General features: G+C 38.0%; 1 protein-coding gene across 2 annotated transcripts in view; it reads left to right on the top strand.

Annotated features, from left to right (window-relative positions):
• LOC136260481 (oligosaccharide 4-alpha-D-glucosyltransferase-like) overlaps positions 1-12,929 on the top strand; it is a 20,547-nt gene extending 7,618 nt beyond the window's left edge. For both annotated transcript variants that reach the window (XM_066054216.1, XM_066054217.1), the window contains 18 exons: positions 3,985-4,061; positions 4,109-4,220; positions 4,278-4,316; positions 4,364-4,445; positions 4,505-4,593; positions 4,716-4,805; positions 4,861-4,982; positions 5,037-5,127; positions 5,178-5,268; positions 5,325-5,488; positions 6,503-6,635; positions 6,685-6,748; positions 8,803-8,907; positions 8,958-9,058; positions 9,465-9,561; positions 9,865-10,024; positions 11,904-12,047; positions 12,758-12,929. In XM_066054216.1, the coding sequence (XP_065910288.1) occupies positions 3,985-4,061; positions 4,109-4,220; positions 4,278-4,316; positions 4,364-4,445; positions 4,505-4,593; positions 4,716-4,805; positions 4,861-4,982; positions 5,037-5,127; positions 5,178-5,268; positions 5,325-5,488; positions 6,503-6,635; positions 6,685-6,748; positions 8,803-8,907; positions 8,958-9,058; positions 9,465-9,561; positions 9,865-10,024; positions 11,904-12,047; positions 12,758-12,826 (1,830 nt within the window). In that variant the 3' untranslated portion in view covers positions 12,827-12,929. The remainder of the gene's footprint in view (positions 1-3,984; positions 4,062-4,108; positions 4,221-4,277; positions 4,317-4,363; positions 4,446-4,504; positions 4,594-4,715; positions 4,806-4,860; positions 4,983-5,036; positions 5,128-5,177; positions 5,269-5,324; positions 5,489-6,502; positions 6,636-6,684; positions 6,749-8,802; positions 8,908-8,957; positions 9,059-9,464; positions 9,562-9,864; positions 10,025-11,903; positions 12,048-12,757) is intronic.
• The last annotated feature ends 7,250 nt before the right edge of the window (positions 12,930-20,179 follow it).

The following is a 20,179-nucleotide window of genomic DNA, read 5'->3' as shown; positions in this document are numbered from 1 at the left end:
CAGGGTGACTTGTTATGTACCTGATCTCTCTACAGGATGTCTAGTAACATACCTCCACAGGGTAACTTGTAGCTGAACTGTACATAGGATGACTCGTTTGTAGCTGAGCTCTCTACAGGCCAACTTGTAACAAAGCTAAACTCTTCAGGGTGACTTGTGATGTAACTGAACTCTCTACAAGGTGACCTGTTACCTAGTTGATGTCTGTACATATGGTGACTTTTATCATGTCTGATCCCTCCAATAGAGTGACTTACTGCTTAGCTGACTGCTCTAATAGGGTGGCTACACTATTAGAGTATCTTTTTTTTTGCACTTGCTACAGGTAAAATTAATGATGTTTGCAATGTTACTCAAAGATTTTAAATTCAATAACTATTAAAGTCACTACATAGGTAGGTTAACCATCATAGAAATTCCATGATGATTGATCCACCTATATATCGATTGTTTGCTCATTACTTCAAGCAGTTTGCCTGGTAGGCATGGCAAGTAATCATTATTTTATTCACAAAACCTTGCACATGACTGTTGCGCACTGTTCACTTCACGCTGTATCTTCATGGTTTTTAGTTTGATTTCTTCCAAATCACAAAAAGTTTGAGGTTTGATAGTCATGTACCATTTCTCAGCTTCTTCCCATAGGCAAGGCATTACAACATATTGGTGTATTTTTTGTGTATAACTCAGTGAATGATTATCGTATTCAAACCACCAAGATTTGCCTTATGTGTGCCATATTTTAAGGTAATTGGATAACATGTTTACTATGGGGTGCCATTTGTGTCAAAACTCCACTTTTTTTAGACATTGTTTTTCATGGTTATTTACATACATTTCATGGTTATTTACAAATAACTGTAGAATATGCATGGTTATTTACGAAAAGCATGGCTATTTACGAAAAGCATGGTTATTTACAAAAGCATGGTTATTTACGAAAAGCATGGTTATTTACAAAATCATGGTTATTTACGAAAAGCATGGTTATTTACAAAATCATGGTTATTTACAAAATCATGGTTATTTACGGTTATTTACAAAATCATGGTTATTTACGAAAAGCATGGTTATTTACAAAATCATGGTTATTTACGAAAAGCATGGTTATTTACAAAATCACGGTTATTTACGAAAAGCATGGTTATTTACAAAATCACGGTTATTTACGAAAACAAGAGTTAATAATAGTGGAGGGGAGAGTGTCTAACGCTGTATAGGGCTGCATAAAATGAGCGCGTGGGAGCTAAAGGGCTTCACCACGGATAATCTCGTGTTTAGTCGCATTCTCTACACTTGACAACTAGAACCAATCGTCACTTTTGTCAGGTCACATCAACGATGCTGCACAAGTTCATGAACACTAGAATCGATATTTGGGAAGTGCTGATAGTGGTATTTGGTTCCAACATGGCAGACCAGGTAACACCGCATCGCGTCTTCGAACGACGGTTTTCCTACTTCCCATCGAGATGATGTTTCTTCTTCCACTAGAATCTGTTTTCCACTCTCACGGGTACCGCCACAATTTGATATCTTCGACTGAGAACCATGAACGGACGCCATTTTATAACACTCGCTTCTCACGTGAACTGCTATCGATACACTCTTTTCTGAATGAGTATTGCACCGGCCGCGTAACCATAATTGAATGCGTTAACACATCGCTTGTTAAGATTGCTGAAGCCCTTTAGCTCAAACGTGCTCATTTTATACAGCGCTATAGAGCGTTAGACACTCTCCCCTCCACTATTATTAACTCTTGACGAAAAGCATGGTTATTTACAAAATCATGGTTATTTACGAAAAGCATGGTTATTTACAAAAGCATGGTTATTTACAAAATCACGGTTATTTACGAAAAGCATGGTTATTTACAAAAGTATGGTTATTTACGAAAAGCATGGTTATTTACAAAAGCATGGTTATTTATGACAAACATAGTTATTGAAAAGTATGGTTATTTATGAAAAGCATGGTTATTTACAAAAGCATGGTTACTTATGAAAAGCATAGTTACTAAGTTTTACGTGCGATATCAATACTACAAACTGGCAGTTATATACGGGCTGTATATATATAATCGATAACTTAGTTAATAACGGTGTGCAGGGGCGGTGGAGCAGGCCAAAGAGTGAGATGGCCAGGCCAGCTGTAAGTTGAAGACCAAAATAAAAAAAGGTCACTGCCTGCTGACAATAGCTGCTCTCTACCAATTATATCTCCTTACTTGTAACTACACATACATAGCTAAGTAGCTTGCTACACTGCTTCTCTGAATACTGTGACTGTTCTATTAGACTATCTAGGTCCTGACTGTTCTATTAGAGTATCGATCTTTTCTTGCAAACAGTGTCCCATAAGTGTGTGTGTGTGTGGAGGGGTGGGGGGGGCATGGCCCTCCGTCCCCACTGCCCATGACGGTGCGTATATTTGCACCGGATGCAGTCCGGGTATAATTAGCGTTCCCCGGCATGGGCTAGCTAGCTGTCTGTAATATTGTTAGTTTTAGTCTGGTGCAAATGCACTAAGCGGATCGGAATATGACAAAACTGATGGCCAGTGGACTACAATCAAGACCTAGATAGTCTAATAGAATAGTCACAGTATTCGGAGAAGCAGTGTAGCAAGCTACTTAGCTACGTATGTGTAGTTATAAGTAAGGAGATATAATTGGTGGAGAGCAGCTACTGTCAGAAAGTAGTGACCTTTTTTATTTTGATCTTCAACTTACAGCTGGCCTGGCCATCTCACTCTTTGGCCTGCTCCACCGCCCCTGCACACCGTTATTAACTAAGTTATCGATATATATATAATTGCCAGTTTGTAGTATCGATATCGCATGTAAAACTTAGTAACCATGCCTTTCGTAAATAATCATGCTTTTAGGAAATAACCATGCTTTTCGTAAATAACCATGCTTTTGTAAATAACCATTCTTTTCATAAATAATTATCCATTCTTTTCCTAAATAACCATGCTTTTGTAAATAACCATTCTTTTCATAAATAACCATGCTTTTCGTAAATAACCATGCTTTTGTAAATAACCATTCTTTTCATAAATAATTATCCATTCTTTTCCTAAATAACCATGCTTTTCGTAAATAACCATGGTTTTCGTAAATAACCATGCTTTTGTAAATAACCATGCTTTTCGTAAATAACCATGCTTTTGTAAATAACCATGGTTTTGTAAATAACTGTACTTTTCGTAAATAACCATGCTTTTGTAAATAACCATGCTTTTGTAAATAACCATGCTTTTCATAAATAACCATGCATATTCTACAGTTATTTGCAAAAAACCATGAAATGTATGTAAATAACCATGAAAAACACAATGTCTAAAAAAAGTGGAGTTTTGACACAAATGGCACCCCATAGTTTACATTTATGGTAACTTCTGTAAGTGTGCAAAAATGAGGAGAAAAATGAAGACACTAAGGTGATTTTTGAAGGCTCATATGTCAGAAATGCCACGAGCAATAAAGCTCAAATTTGGTATGTACACTACTAAAGATGGAAGGCATTTCCGTAGCAAAACACATCTCAACATCATGGAGCTACACATGACATTTTTGTTCTTCCTGTCGATAACACATTGGTGTGATGCACCAGCTTCCTTGCACACTACCATGTGTCTTGATATCAATATGTATTATTCATCCCTGCATTGTACACAGTTTCAGATGTATCACACACAATTAATAAGTCTGTATATTTATAACTATGTTTTTACAATCGAAACCTGTGTGATGTATTCAATTCAATGAATTCTGTACCTAACACTGCAAAGTTGTGAAAGTGATTTACAATGTACGTACGTAACACTGTAGAACAGTTGAATGTTGTATTAGAGTACTTAATGAGCAATTACTTTTATTTATCCAAACTACGTTTTTGTACATTTGAGCATGTTAATGTAGATGCATTTTAGTTAGATTACTTGTGTTCAAACAAATGCCAAAACTTACTGTTGCAGTCTGGTCATTCCATTGGTTGGACTGGATTTACATGGGACAAACACCTCTTTCCAGATCCTTCAGGATTTCTTGACTGGTATTCATTATGCTTCTTGCTATGTTGCTAGCTGTATCCTCATACAGGTGTAAAGCTCACAACATTAAGAACACACTGAACCTACATCCAGCATCAGGGATTCAGCCATGGGAGGACATGTACAAAGAAATGGCCACAGCTATGGGAATGGATCCTTCAGTGAGGATCATATTTATAATTATTGCAATATTGTTACTGCATGACAACCTATTATAGACTAACCATTATGTTCCATTTGATCCAACTAATGTGACAGTAAGTGGGTGCAACATTGGCTCCTATAAAATAGTGCTTATAATTAGTTTACTACCAACTGGTTTAAAATTGTCTTGGGGGCCAGGCTAAAGGAAGGCATTGACTTTTGGTGGCTAGACTGGCAGCAAGGTATGCAACTACACATCGTGAGTGATTTTATATGTATGTACACCCATACATATCTGCAGGAGAGGATGTCATCAAGATACCTGGTGTAAACCCAACCATCTGGTTAAATCATATTTTCTTTACTAATCCACTACAGTTTGATGCCAGTGTAAGCTTACAGTAATTGTACTGGCATGTACATGCAAACGTAATGTTGCATGAATGTAATTTATAGATTCATTTCTCTCTCAACTGTACTAAATTATTGGAACACTTTATTCACATCTTTAGCCAAACTACACAAGACCATTTATTCTTCATCGATGGGGTGGTCTTGGTAATCACAGGTATCAGGCTGGATTCTCTGGTGATGTCGTTCCAGTTAAGTCAATAATGTTACTATTACATTTGATGGCTACTGATTGGTAAATTTCAGTCATGGGATTCACTTTCCTTCCAAGTCTACTTCACACTGACTGCATCTAATGTAGCTTTTGTCTACTGGAGTCATGACATTGGTGGACATATTTTACCATCTCCACCAGAACTATATACCAGGTATGGGTAAATATATTGCATACTTATTACCTTCACTTTTATGTATGTACACAGATGGGTACAGTGGGGAATTTACTCACCACTATTCAGAACACACTGCACTAAAAACTATCTGAATGACAGGCGCATTTGGGTCTACCCCTATGTGAGTTAAAGCCATTGAACACAATTATAACAATAATTAATATTTTCCAGGAGAATTATAAGATAATGCGTAAAGCCATAAGACACAGAGCTGCTATGGTCCCATATATTTACACTGAAGCTAGAGCTGCTTATGAAACAGGTGTGACCTATTGTGTAAGCATACTAGTAGTAATGTCTTTGTTTCTTCTTACACAGGATTAGGTATAATCAAGCCAATGTACTACTGGGCTCCAGAGCACCCTCAGGCATACTCATACAAGGATCAATACTTTTTTGGCTCACAAATGATAGTCAGTCCAATAGTAGCTCCAATGGACAATGCTACTCAGCTAGCAACAAAATCCATCTGGTTGCCTGAGGTACATACCTATTTTCAAGTTACTAGATTACTATTGATGTTTTTTGTGTTGACACTTGTTGAAATGATTTAGCACAAAGTGTTATTTTTGCACAAGGATGGATTTCCATGGCATTACACAAATCCGTTATTTGAAATTCCACCCATGTTGTACATCCAAACTATCAGTGGAACAAACGAATCAGAACGGTTTGTGGGAGTGATTTAGTAAATTAAACAAGTTACACTTTTATTAAAAGGAATATCAACAACAGAGCTACATAATGCTGAACTACGTCACATAAAACAATGTTCCCCACATTAAAGTAAATATCCAACACTTTTTGTGTGCATCAAAGTTGAGTTTATTAACAACAAGTAAATGGCACAGCCTGTAAACCCAGTCAACACACAATTATCTTAAATGATGGTACATTTGTGTCTAATGTCTTCTAGTGTAGTGGTCACTATATACATACATAAGACCCACATCTCTTAACCTTTCGAATCTCTACATTATGCACCACAAACCAAGAATATCCACTACTGGTAATAATTTGATTTAGGGTTATATTTTGGAGAATTGCAAGAGTACCACCAGAGATGTGCTTTTTGAGCTGTGCAATGGGGGCTGTTCAAAGTGGTGTATGTTAATTCAAAGTAGTGTTTGTGACTTGTAAAGGCACTAATATTTGTATACGTACAAATTTTAGAAGGACAACTTTTTGTGGATTTCACAATTGCTTAGCTGTCTGAATTTTTCATCTTTGAAATTAACGATTATCAAGAAGATAGCCCAAGTGAAAACAAGTGATTTACAAAAATGAAAATCCTAAAATTCATCAATCCATGAAGATTACATACCTTGAAAATTTGTATGCATGCGGTAGTCTCTACATACTCTAATAAAGCAGTTGCTTATTTGAATAGTGAAGTAAACTTTGTAGAGAAGTAATTTGCACAACGACATTAATAGAAGTATATCCATCAAAATCCATACATTCTGCTTCTCAACAATTTCTTTTTTCACTAACAGGGAGCTTTTATTTGCTGGTCAACTGGTGAATGGATAAAAGGAAATACTGAGTTCAGCAAGAAGTTCACTCTGTCTGAAATACCAGTCTTTGTTAAATCTGGCTCTATCATTCCAATGAAACCAGACAATTTTGGTAACTTCACTAAAATCTGTTGTTATGGCATCAGTGATGTTGCTTACAGATGTACTTGGCTCAGCACAAGTTATTCCTGATGTTCTGAAGTTAATGATATTTCCAGGAGATAGGTAAGCATAATTGTCATGTGTCAAACTTCATCCCTACAGTTATGTACTATGCAGGGGAGTAGCCAGGATTTTTATAAAGGGGGTTCGGTTTAAAGTGGAATGTCTCAAGGGGAAGACCTGGGTGCTTCCCCTAGACCATGTTGGGTCGAAAATGATGCATACACAAAATGTGCACTTAGGAAGTAACAATAAAAGGTGCTGTTTGTGCATCTAACTAGCTATAACTAGCTAAAACCTACACACTGCTGTTTATGCAGCTTATAGAAACTATAAACCTATTGTAAAACTAACTAAACTTCACTTCCAGACAGCATACTGACAGCCAACTTCAACCTCGTAGCACACGGAAGCCCTCCACACTCGAGTCCCTTAGTTGGCAATACTTTTTTCCAGCTATACAATATTCTAAACCGGTCCTCCTGTTGATGGTCAATAACTTCAGACTTGGCTTGTACTCCAATATGATCGAGACATCACGTGCCCACAACATGTAACAAACAAATCATTCATCAAGTAAATATACATCAACAGTTCACAGTTTGTGCTAACCTGACACGTATATAACACGACCACTCAAGTTTAGCAGCTGCTGCCTTGTAATATGTCCCAACCGACCATTTAACAGTCCTTCGCCATTTCACTCGCGCCATTTCAACCATGCATCATGTGTGCATTTGATCACGTGATTCAATAGATATGCTTTGCAATGGTTCAGCATTAATGTGATGTGACCCTCAAGAGTAGTACAGAGGTGGGCAAGTAGCTACTGGAGAGCTCCAGAGCTGTAAGATTTGGTGTGATTTTTAATTTAAAAGAATTCTGCCTATGAAAGGGGGGTTCATCCGAACCATCCGAACCCCCCCTGCCTACGCCCTTGCTATGTATGCATGTATCAATAATTACTTTGAACTTTGCTTGTGCATTAGGTGTTCAAATTGTAGAACTTTCTACTACATGTATCTGTTTTATAAAAACTATACAACTTTTTTTATTAAGCTTAAAACCTTCAAGTTTGTACTTTATCTACATACAGTGGTACTTCTCTTGTCCAGACCTCTCTTGTCCAGACCTCTATTATCCAGGTACCACCATTGTCCAGATAGCTGAATTATTCTTGTGGCTTGTAGTCTATTAGCCATAATGATGTTTAGTTTAGATGAAAGCACAAAGTACGTAGGAGCCTAAAGTTTGCTATTGCCTGTTAGGTTGAACATAGCATATGGCAAAATATCAATCCATTTAATTTACTGTTGAAATGGAATCATTATGAAACACTTGCTATTCTTTCTTTTAAGAAGATGAACTTGTTTGCATGACTACACAGCAATTGTAGGCAGGCCAGATGCAATTCACACTCTGCTCAGAGTTCGACTGCACATGCAATTGACTGTACCACTGTCCATATCTCAGAAATGTCCATAATAAGAATATGCTAAATACAAACAATGTTGTTATTAGTTGCTACAGAGTATACATGGTCACTCCTCTAGGCTGTAAAAGTACATTATCACCTAATGATAGTAGAATTGTACAAATATATGTAAAGCTACTATCATGGTGGAACCTTTCTTATCCGGGCAGTATGTGTTGTTTCTCATACTGTTCTTGTACAACTGTATACTAAGCAGAAGAAGGCTGAAAATGACCTCAGTATCTAGTAGTCGGGGCATGTGTTTAGACATGATACAGTATTTATTTTGTGTCCTTTGATGCGTTATGCACCGGTTCATGGCCACAATCACAATACAAAAAGTCAACAAACAGTTAAAAGGAAAATTAGGAAATTTGAAGGCTAATGAAACAAGAGAGGATTGCCTATACCTGCAGCTGCATGTATTCATTCATATTTAATCTTCAGTCATACTAGCTATAAGACTAAAGCAGGGATTAGCTGTCCACTAATATGCCTGCAGATATAAGCATTTTAATTGAGTTTTGCTATTTGTAAAGTGGTGACCACATGTCCTGCCCTAAATACACTCTGTGGTTGCCTATGTTGTGTACACCCACTTACTTGTATGGTAGCACGAATGTCAACCATGTGTGCCTTATAGCCCTAGTGAGTACACACTGTATGAAGATGATGGTCGTACTACGAAGTATCAATCTACACCTCCTCAATATGCCACTCAATCATTCTCAATGAAGACAATTGACCAGTATGTGTAGCAGTGTATTACTTCACTAATCACATCTTACTGAACACCAGGTATGCACTACAGATCACAATTGGAGCATATGATGGTTACAAGTTTGATGGAAGACCAGTGTCACGTGGTTATGAGGTGCATATATGTGGTTGCTGGCCAGGTTGGTAGGTTGTAATGTCAGCATACATTTAAGCCGTAGCTCATGAGACTAAAAAATCAGTTAATATTTTGATCGGTCATGTTAGGTAGAAATTGACAGCCATGTACTGGTCAAATTTGAACTGTTTTCATACCAAAGACAATTTGGATATAGTTTGTTTTTTTACAGTTCTGATACAATTTTGTTGGCCAGGCTTGCTGCTTTGGAAAATATTGTGGACTATTTATGTTTCTTAAATAGCATGTAGGCACATCAGATTAATAATTATATTGATTTGACATTTTTAATTTTGGCTAGTTACTACTGGACACTGTTGTCTGAGTCAAGTGCTAAAATCATCGTAATGTATTATTTTTCACCAATAATTGATGTTTATTTAAGCTGATATTTTTATTCATTGTATTAGCAAAGCATGTTCAAGTCCAGGGGACTACTGTGGAGTATGTTTCATGGACCAAACTGACTACAACTATGAATAGCAATTATTGGACATATGATGGCAGGTATGTAGGGCACACACATGAATATACGCTCATTGGGCATACATACTCACTACACTATTAACAGAAGCTACAGTACATAGGAAATACACACCCAATACAACAGCACGCATAATGTTCTTTTCCTAATCATTTGGGATCAGAAATTTTGATACTGTCATTGGAGCTAAACTTGTGGTATTTTTTATTGAGTCCTGGATACAAATTTTAATTACAGTAAACCATTTGTGTCATAGTACAGAGGTTTACAATTATTGTTACAGACAGTGCTGTGTAAAAGTTCATTATTTTTGTAATCACTTATAGTACAAGGACACTAATCATTGGATTGGCTAAGAGACCAACAAACACACAGTTCATGATTAAGGTACAAGTTACAGCAGCTCTCTCATCAGATCTGTTGAGGTCAAACTATGTGGGACAACTGGCCAGAGCTCGTCTTGCTAAACAAACTCTGGACGATCAGGTAGTGTGCATGCAAAAGCATATACAGCTCACTCATAGTTTTTTTATGAAAAGCATATATTATTTACTGACATATTTACTTGGTTAAACGACACGATGATTATTATACCTTAATTCTAAAAATTGATGCAGTAACTTTGAATTTGACCACCACTCTATTCTCAAAAACAGTGTTTAAGCCCTTATTTTCAAAATGATAGTTAAATGTGGCTACTATAGGTGCAATGTTTAACCAAGTAAATACGGAATATATGTAAAGGTTGAATTCTTTACTTATCACCTACTGACCTTATTCATCATTACTGAAATGCTCTTTTGGTATGTGCTGATAAGGTGGTAGGTCTGTTTCCCTATGATTGACTTCTGTAGAACCATGCACATCTACAATCTAGAGACCTTGTTATGTGTAGTAGCAATGACTTATTAGCTTGGAAGTTATGACTATGTATATATGTGTACAAATATTTGTAGTAGTTGCTACTCTTATACAAAAAGGTTTGTAAATTTTTCTGAATCTCAGGTACACCTGTTCAGAAATTTGCATGCATTAAAATGGTATATTTCCATTGTGAAAATGTTTATCAATATTAAATTTTTGAATAGTTTTTCACAACTTTCATATTATAGACATACCTGTCTTGCAAATATACTTACCCTTATTTGTGTGGGTTAGTAAGTATAAGCTACACTCGTAAAATATGTCTACAGTTGTAAAGAGATGTAAGCACTTAATCACTACCAATTAAGGTACATGATATGTTGTGCAACCAAGTAAAGCCAGCACAATAGGCAAGTGTGTACTATACAGGAACCAAGCAAGTTTTGTGACTCAGTAATCCTGCACGATAACTGCTTGGGTAGGGCACCATTAGAATTGAATTAATCTAGTTATCATTGAGATACGCTCTTCATTTTGCAACATTTGGAAAGCACCATAACTCAGACATACTTTATTCAACTTTCTTCAAATATGGAGGGTAGTAAGGACATAGTAAATCACATGAGTACAATCCAATATTTGTATGAATGAGATAGAGAATGAGGAAGCTATGCATGATTTTTGAAAACCACAAATGTGTTTTTAGTCACTGCCCACAGGGTAAACCACAGCTTGAGAATCAGTCAGTGTATATAGTGAACAACTATCATAGTGCAAACCTTTTGTAGTTCAGAAGAAGTTGATGATGGAGTTATAACATGAATACCAACCATGTGTAACAAGCATGTGATCTAGTTTAATAAATGACCTTTGTTGTCATGCCTAACAGGCAAAATACTTAAGGAAAATTGATGTAGATAGATTAATCACTGTAAAAGAGTCTTTCAGTGGTTTAAATGAATCAGATTATTTGCCACTGAATTTACACAATGCAAAAACAACTGCAAAATTGGTAGTGTGTAACTTAGAAACTCATAGTACAGTCACCCTATTAGACTGTTATAACGTTCAGCTAAGTAATGAACTCTATTAAAGTGGCTATGTAATAGAATTATTATTAGAGCATCGGCTGTGGGTACCTAATATATCAATAAGATGATAGTTGTCTTTTTAAAATGAATGTAAAGATTCTATCAGAAAAAAAAAACAAGCCGAGAATGCAAATCCAAAACAAAGTGATCAAGGCTGTGAAAAGAGTACGGCCATCAACAGCATGCAGGCTAGTTTGAAAAGATGTGATATCAAAGGGTGGCAGCCAAGAACTATAGCTATAATGATATTAGTGTCAGCTATGGTGTAGGTTGGTGTATGGTAAAAATGTTAATGTATAATTAACCGATCTATCCTATAATTGACAACACTACATTCTGTGTATATAATGTCGTGTAAGGTATGTCACTCAAACTTGGTCACCTGTTACATTTCAATTCATGTGTGCTAGTGGGGAAGAGGAACAGTTTATCAAGAAGATTACTTTGACCTGCTGAATGCAGCAGAGGTTGGTATGAAGATCACATACAATCCAGATACTGCTGAAGACCTACTAAAGAATTTCACCACATTCTACGACAGTGGAATGTCACAGGTAAATATACAACATATATGCTAGTTTTTGTTGTCTTATAAATATGGTAATTTTTCAGGGCTAAATAATCATTCTGGAATTATAATTAATCCAAGAATTTTCATTATCTTTTTCCATCCAGACTTTTGTGATGTCAAGGCCCACTGTTACATTGCATTACAGCTAAAATCATATATAAAGAAGTCATACACTTGTAGCTTAACTTCACCTGTTAACATGAGAATCCTGCCAGCTTCTAGGGGATATGAAAATGTTCTGGATCCTCTGTTGAGCATGATTTCAGCATTTTATCTAAGTAAATAGATGAATGCTTGACTGGTGATTGCCCTATTAGGATATGTATCTCAATCTTGCCTGACCAAGTTTTCCCATAATTTTTACATTTTTAGTATGAATGAATAGATATTGTATTTTATTGTAATAAAATTATCGTGATATCACTACTAAGCATCATGGTATTAGATGAATTTGAAATAACTGACTATTATGCTTGACTGCTATATCTTTCTGATTTTAAACCTCATCATCCAATTGGACTTTGGTTGACAATGATATAATTGATACTACACTAGAATGATATATAGAACAAAAAAATTATACTGAGCAGACCTAAATAAATGTAACCACAATGCTACCATATAATTATGTAATGTTGTTTATGCTGACTTGCATACAAGTATTTTATCTCAAAGTATTTGTTTTATGTGTAGGTCAAAGGACTCAGTAATTTGAACTCTGATGTCAAGACTATGATAATGGCTCAGCTGTCAGATGTTTGATGGCAAATAACTAGTAATCTTTGCATCCTGGAGTGTGATATAGATCTGTAATTTTTGCACATAGTAATACTTTCAACATTACATTACTACTCTATCACTATTATACATTTACAGCATTCTCACTGCTGTATGCTAGTTTGTACAAAACACAAGAGTGCATGTCCCACAGAGATTCTTAGCTTCATATATCAGGCAATGGGCTAGAGCCTAATATCACTATTTTTTGTATATTGTTCATGCAGTTTCTGGATTGTCTGCTACTCTTGATGTTATCCAACCATTGTAAACAACATTGTATTATTACCTTGCAGTAAGACCATGGCATGGTTAGGAGGCATCTAGTGTAATATCTAGACATTCATTACCTATACACATGCCATAAATTTACACAAATGATTGAAATGAAGGTAAAGCAAAAGTGTAATCTACAGTATGGTACAGTGTATAAATGACATTCCTGAATGTATGTAAACACATCAGTGGCAGATACAGTGGGGTTGCAATGGTTTCAGCTGAAACCCCCTCTGAAAAGTAAATGCACCTCTAATCATTCTGTGAATTATACAAAAGATGCTGAAAGTAGTGCCACAATCACAACTTTACCTGCCAAACATGGAATGATTTTAGAAAGGTACAAGTCAGTTTACCAACATCTTGATGCGCTTGATTTGTATCAGCCACTCTTTCTAAACAAGATTGCTCCAGAAGAACGATTTGTGTGCAGGAAATGGCTATCAGAATTGCAGCTTCCATTCCCAGTAATGTTGTATAAATATGCTTACGGAAATAACTTTGGCACAACAGTTTTTGCTTGTAAAAATTCCATGTGATATGCCAGTAGACCAAACAGAAGTCAGCCACATATTTTAAAAGCTTACTGAGACAGCCATTTTACTCTTCCAGAGCAACGCATCATGATTTTTTGAAAAGTATTGTTGACTTGCCAAGGTTAGGGACCCACCGATTATGCTGGCATAATTTTGAGCATAATAGGTACCTAAAAGCATTGAGCACAATGCCAGCATTATAGGTTAAATATTTGTACGATAGTATAAATTCTTGCTGGAAAAATGACAATTGCAAAATAAGATCGATACACTCTAATAGAGCAGTCAGTAACTCTAATAGAACAATAATCAAACTGACTGTTCTATTAGAGTATATCGATCTTTTTCCTTACATGCAGCAAGAATTTATTATTTGTGTTCCAGCCACTCATTTTTTCTTTCTATACAGTGTTAAACTAGTAGCAAAGCATATGAACTAAGGTATGAACACTGAGCATAATCGAGCATAATAGGTAAATATTGAGCATTAATTTAAGCATAATAGGTGAATTTTTGAGCAGTGCAGCATAGCATAATAGGTAAAATTATGAGCATAATCGGCGGGTCCCTAGCCAAGGTTCCCAAAATGGTTTTGCATAATATATATCGTACTCTACTGGCACATTTACAAGTGTTGTCACATGCATGGGCGGTGGAGACGGGGGCCATGCCCCCCCCCCCACTTTTATGGGACAATGATGGCAAGAAAAGATTGAGGTACTCTAATGGAACAATCAATTCTAGATACGCTAATAGAGCAGTCACAGTATTCATGTAGCAAACTATTTAGCAATGTTTGTGTAGTTATAAATAAGGAAATATAGTTGGTGGAAGGCAGCTTTGTCAGTAAGCAGGTGCCTTTCTTTTTTCTTTTTTTTTTTTCAGCTTTCAGCTGGCTTGGTCCCCTCACTCTTTGGCCTGCTCCACCGACCCTGGTCACATGCATCTGTCCGAGGTGTGAAAGGGACTAATGCAGGGGCGCATCCAGGAGCTGGCAGGGGGAGGGCACAGTCAGGCTAATTTGTAAGTGGTTGGGGAGAGCAGATTCTCCTGTTAGTTGCTGTATATTTTAAGCACTATACTGTGGATGGTTGTGAAGTCTTAAAAAGTTGTTTAAATCCTAAACACCAGTAATACAATAATTATTTTACAGGCACTTAGTATGTACATAGGTGCTGGGTGACGCTTTGACAGCTGTTTTAACTTTAGTTACAGGTGAGTTAGCAATGAATAGTGGTAATGTGCAGTTTTTTCATGGGTTACATAATTAAGGCCTGACAAGGTGTATGGTATCTTGATCAAAAGAAGTAGCTATGGCTCTTCGAAAGGTGGGGGGGCAGACCTCTCAACTCTATGAGAATCACTGAAGTTTTTGGGCCTTTTCTCAAGGTCTCACGGTTAGGTGCTAATTTCTCAAGGTCACGCTCCAGACATCAAGAATTCTCAAGGTTTTCACCCGCTATAAACGAAACTCAAACCCACAATCACAAAATTTTCGTCAACTTAATGTAAGAAATGGTATTCACGTGATAATTATTTAAAATTTATGGCATTCAAATCTATAAAAGACTGGAGCCAACCTGTAACCCAAGGCTGTATTACTGCATGGTTAGGTGACTTCTCGTTTTTGTTTCAGTTAGTAGTAAATACATTTTTCTAGCATTAATCAACTTTGAATGGACTTGGTATAATCAAGAGTTCATATATATAATTATATATATATAGGAGACTATCCAACATCTGTATTACCCCTTCAAAACACACTGCGTAATAATTGTGCAACATTGTGTAACATGTAATAGTTATACCATGGCTGCGGGTGTATATGTCAGCAAAATCCCAAGCAGCCATGGTACAAGTGATATCCCGTATTTCTATATTTATAAACCGTTAAAAATATTTCGTCGAAGCTAGCATCCGACGAAAATTTATTACGCGAAAAATTTTTACCAACGTATTATTCGAGAAGTTGAATGAATTCGGTTAACTGCTTTCTGGCCACCTGGATCGAGGTTGCTGCGGTCTTTTAAAACAAAGGCCTCCCTCATCCTAGGAGAGAAGGGAGCTGCCGGTCTATTTCGCCGCACATTGGTAATGATGCCATCTGATTCCGTGATAGACAACTACTACAGGACACATTAAATGGAGTATATATGCACAAATATGCAAGTTGATGAAATGAGCTTCTAGCTACAGCCATTTCACTCCAGTCCATTGCTTGACTTGTGACAGACAACTTCTGAATCTGGGGTGTAGCCTCCATGGCCGGAACGGAGACCGGCCACAATTTAGTTTTGCTGCTTGTCATTCTGCTTCTCCTGTATACAAAAAAGGCTGTATAGAATTAATAAAGTTACGTAATTCATTGTTAAAAAATTTTTGTCCCTTGAGGACACAGGTGAAAATTTTTTAACACGAAAATTTAACTCCTGAAAATTTCTCGCCGCTTATATTTATAGAAATACGTATATCACTTGGGGCGCACTCACCTAATAGGTGAAAGAACTAACGAGAACTCATCCCATTTGTTTTATACAGTAGCATCTGAAGATCGATTGTGGTTTTAATAGCATGGGCTTATAGCCATCAAAACGTTGTCCATACGTTAAAACGTCATTAATACATTACTATGCTTCAAAACGCAATGTTAGAAAACTTGCGATTATGGGATGGAGTTTATATTGTTATCATTTTTGTACTAAGTTAAGCCAACCATAGATAATATCTATGAGCCAACCAACTTCGCTATTGGAACAGTAAGTAAGTTATTATATTAAGTTAAGTACTTAGAACTGTTAGTTACTAACCTATTTCAACGTAGCAGTAGTAGCTTTGCTGTTCCGTGGTCTGTTCAAAGGCTGATACGTGGTGGGTAGAAATACGCATCCACAATCGCCCAAACAATTATTTTGTGCCTTCATTATCCTTTAGTAACAACCAACTACTCTATCTTAGCCTATGTACTAAGCTTAGCAACCTCTACAAAACCGAGTCTCACAATACAAAGCTCTATATATGTCGCTCAATATAACGAGTCAAAGCGCATCGATTCTTTGAACTGGCTGGGTATCAAAGTCATTGGCAAATCGCTTTCCCATGATATTTCCCGGGCAATATGCGAGTTAAACACCGAGCGGCGCCTTTGAACGCCCACGCTAAAGTGGTAAATATCCAAATATTTAAGTATAATTTCAGTAAACTCCAACACATGGCTTCGCCATGAAAAACTTGTTGATATACCAAAGCGAAGACCTGCAAGCACTTCGAGGCCCTTATAGCTCTTGAAGCAAGTTAGATAACACCTTTGCTTTGGTGATGATGACTATTGCTAGGGTCCGCAACGCGAAAAATCGATACATGATCCTCCAATCAACTATACCTAACTATTGTCATGTGTTAGGCTAAGTATAACTTAAATAACAGCAACGTGGCAGCCAGGTTTGTCACTTTGTTCTGGTAGAAAACGATAAAAATGTCTTAAAATCACGTGATTTTTCGTTGCAGCAGTTCGTAGGGTTCTTCATATGCCACGATATTCACTCTCAACATTGTTCAAGTAGTCTATCATCAACTCAAAATATTGGTGGTTTGATTTTATTGGTCAGTTTCTGGTGGTAGCACGATCTGTGCAGTTTTTTGGCGACAGACAAAATGTTTCTTCCTCTGGAGCACAGGATAAGCAGAGCAGCAACTGCGCCGTGGGTCAGCAATGACCAGTACTAGGTAAAATACCTACATGCGGAGTATGGTTATAACTGAAGCTTGTTAGCCATCTACAGGGTCGGATCCAGAGTTTGGAAAGAGGGGGGGGGGGGGGGGGGGAGGCACCTTGCTGAAAAACAGTTGAAGACCAAAAAAAAAGAGGTCACAACAATAATAGCTAGTTGTCCTTTACCAAATATATCACGTCTGTTATGTAAAATAAAACCCTATTTATAGCTTCATAGGTAAGCTACACTGCCTCGTGAACATTGTGACTGCTTTATTAGAGTAATCGACTGCTCTATTAGAGTATCTCGATCTTGTATGCAATTTTTTGAAGGGGGGGGGGGGGGGAGGATTTGCCCCATCCTGGTTCCGCCATTGATCTATATGCTGAAATTCGGCCAAAATGACGCGATTTTTGCAAACAAATACCAGAATCGTTGATACCAGCGTTGAAACCGGGTCGGGTCATCCGGGTCACATTTTCTCCGGGTCTGACCCGGATTGGATCACGTGAGAAACGAAATTGTTCGTTTGACGACGTGGAACTTATAAACGCTATCGTGTAGCTCTTCGTGAGCCACGCCCACTTATCGCATTACCAACAAATACTCAGCCACGCCCATTTGTTATTAAGTGCAGTATGTAGCACGAAATTGAGGGTATCTATGGTAAGGGGTAGCTATTGTCAGTAGGTGAAGACCTTTTTTTTTTTTTTTTTTTTTTTTGGTCTTCAACCTACAGCTAGGCTGAAGTTGCATTATTTACTCAACACGAATCGAACGCTCAAAATGTAGACTCGTTCGCTCGCTCGAGACTAGCCGAAACACGTCTCGGCTTTAATTAATCCGGGTCACATCCGGGTCAAATCCGGGTCTGACCCGGCGGATTGCTATCCAGTTCAGTGGGTCATCCGGGTCAGCAGTAGTGACCCGGTTTCAACGTTGGTTGATACATTAGTGAGACAGTCTCAAACAGCAAGGATATGAAGCTTATAAACACCTAACAATACGGCTATCTCGCGCAGTAAATGCATAGAGCAATCTAATGCATGAAATAGGCACTCACGTGATCGATATTCAAATTTCGGAAAATACAACCATAATCTGACCTTTAAATCATTTGGAATCAAGTGACAATCAGTTTGTGTGCATTAGGTTCAGCATCTCGATTAGCCCAGCAGTCTGAGACTCTCCCTATGATACCATCACAGCATAAAACACACCTGCACTGGCCCAGACCATGCCTGAGTGAACAATTAACACAAATAGCCATTACAAAAGGAGCACACTGCATGGTTCCTATTCAGAAGTGAAAGCGATTTCATGGGTACTTCCGCGATTTGAATTTCAATCACGTGAGTGCCTATTTTATGCATTGGATTGCTCTATGCATTTACTGGGCAAGAAAGCTGTATTGTTAGGTGTTTATAAGCTTCATATCCTTGCTGTTGGAGACTACCGTATAGCGGGAAAGTTTGGCGGGGATAAAGTTTGGCGAATTTGGCGAATAACCAGCTATTCGCCAAACTAAAACCATCCAAACTTTCCCACTTGTCCACTTTTAATATCACATGAATTGGAATAAACACGTGTCTTGGGATCATCTTGAAGTACGACTAAGTTGTTAAGAAGTAGGACAAACCGAGCAGTCAACTACATCAAGAGAATCTAACCTACTGGATCATTATTATTCAAGTCTACCAGTTGGGCACTGGAGGGTTTGCCCAGAAGGCAGGCAGCCTATACGACTGAGATGCTTCAGATCCCAATGGACCATTATGTAAGGTGATAGCTACAGCGCCGCCCACTATTGCTGCAGTAAATGAAAAGCTCGATGAAAAGGTCAGTGCTGCAAGCATCTGCCGTATTTCTCCATGGAGGGATTTCACTACAGCTACTGCTAGCGGGTCATGTTCACTTCCATACAGTTTCCAGCCCTCTCAGTGCCCAACTCTTTACCAAGATTGATCACCTTGTATAATATGGAATCCAAGGATCACGTCGTCTGTACAACAAAGCAATGTCTGCTAATCCTCACGGCGTGCTAGTCCAAGCAGTGGCGTCACCGACCGTGGCGCTTGGCCGGAATCTGGGTGGCCTGCGGATAAAGTCACGATGGGGTTGGCTTTTTTCACCCCTTCTAGGTATTTGTCCCGTTTCACTTTAGGATATTTAGCTCAAAGATTTTCGCTTAGGCTCCTAGGCTATGGGTAAACACCTCGAACAGGCTCTGCCTTCTGTGTACACCCTCCAGTGCCTAACTGGTAAAGTAGATAATAACAACATTTCCCTACTTAGGTGGCCTCCCCAAAGTTGGCTCCGACCGTGGCGCTTGGCCGGAATCTGGGTGGCCTGCGGATAAAGTCACGATGAGGTTGGCTTTTTTCACCCCTTCTAGGTATTTTTCCCGTTTCACTTTAGGATATTTAGCTCAAAGATTTTCGCTTAGGCTTCTAGGCTATGGGCAAACACCTCGAACAGGCTCTGCCTTCTGTGTACACCCTCCAGTGCCTAACTGGTAAAGTAGATAATAACAACATTTCCCTACTTAGGTGGCCTCCCCAAAGTTGGCTCCGACCGCGGCGCTTGGCCGGAATCTGGGTGGCCTGCGGATCAAGTCACGATGGGGTTGGCTTTTTTCACCCCTTCTAGGTATTTGTCCCGTTTCACTTTAGGATATTTAGCTCAAAGATTTTCGCTTAGGCTCCTAGGCTATGGGTAAACACCTCGAACAGGCTCTGCCTTCTGTGTACACCCTCCAGTGCCTAACTGGTAAAGTAGATAATAACCACCATGACGAAGAATGCTGTTATGCGGAT

Source organism: Dysidea avara, chromosome 7 (assembly GCF_963678975.1).
Source record: "Dysidea avara chromosome 7, odDysAvar1.4, whole genome shotgun sequence".
Taxonomy (NCBI): domain Eukaryota; kingdom Metazoa; phylum Porifera; class Demospongiae; order Dictyoceratida; family Dysideidae; genus Dysidea; species Dysidea avara.
This window is presented reverse-complemented; position numbering and strand designations above follow the sequence as displayed.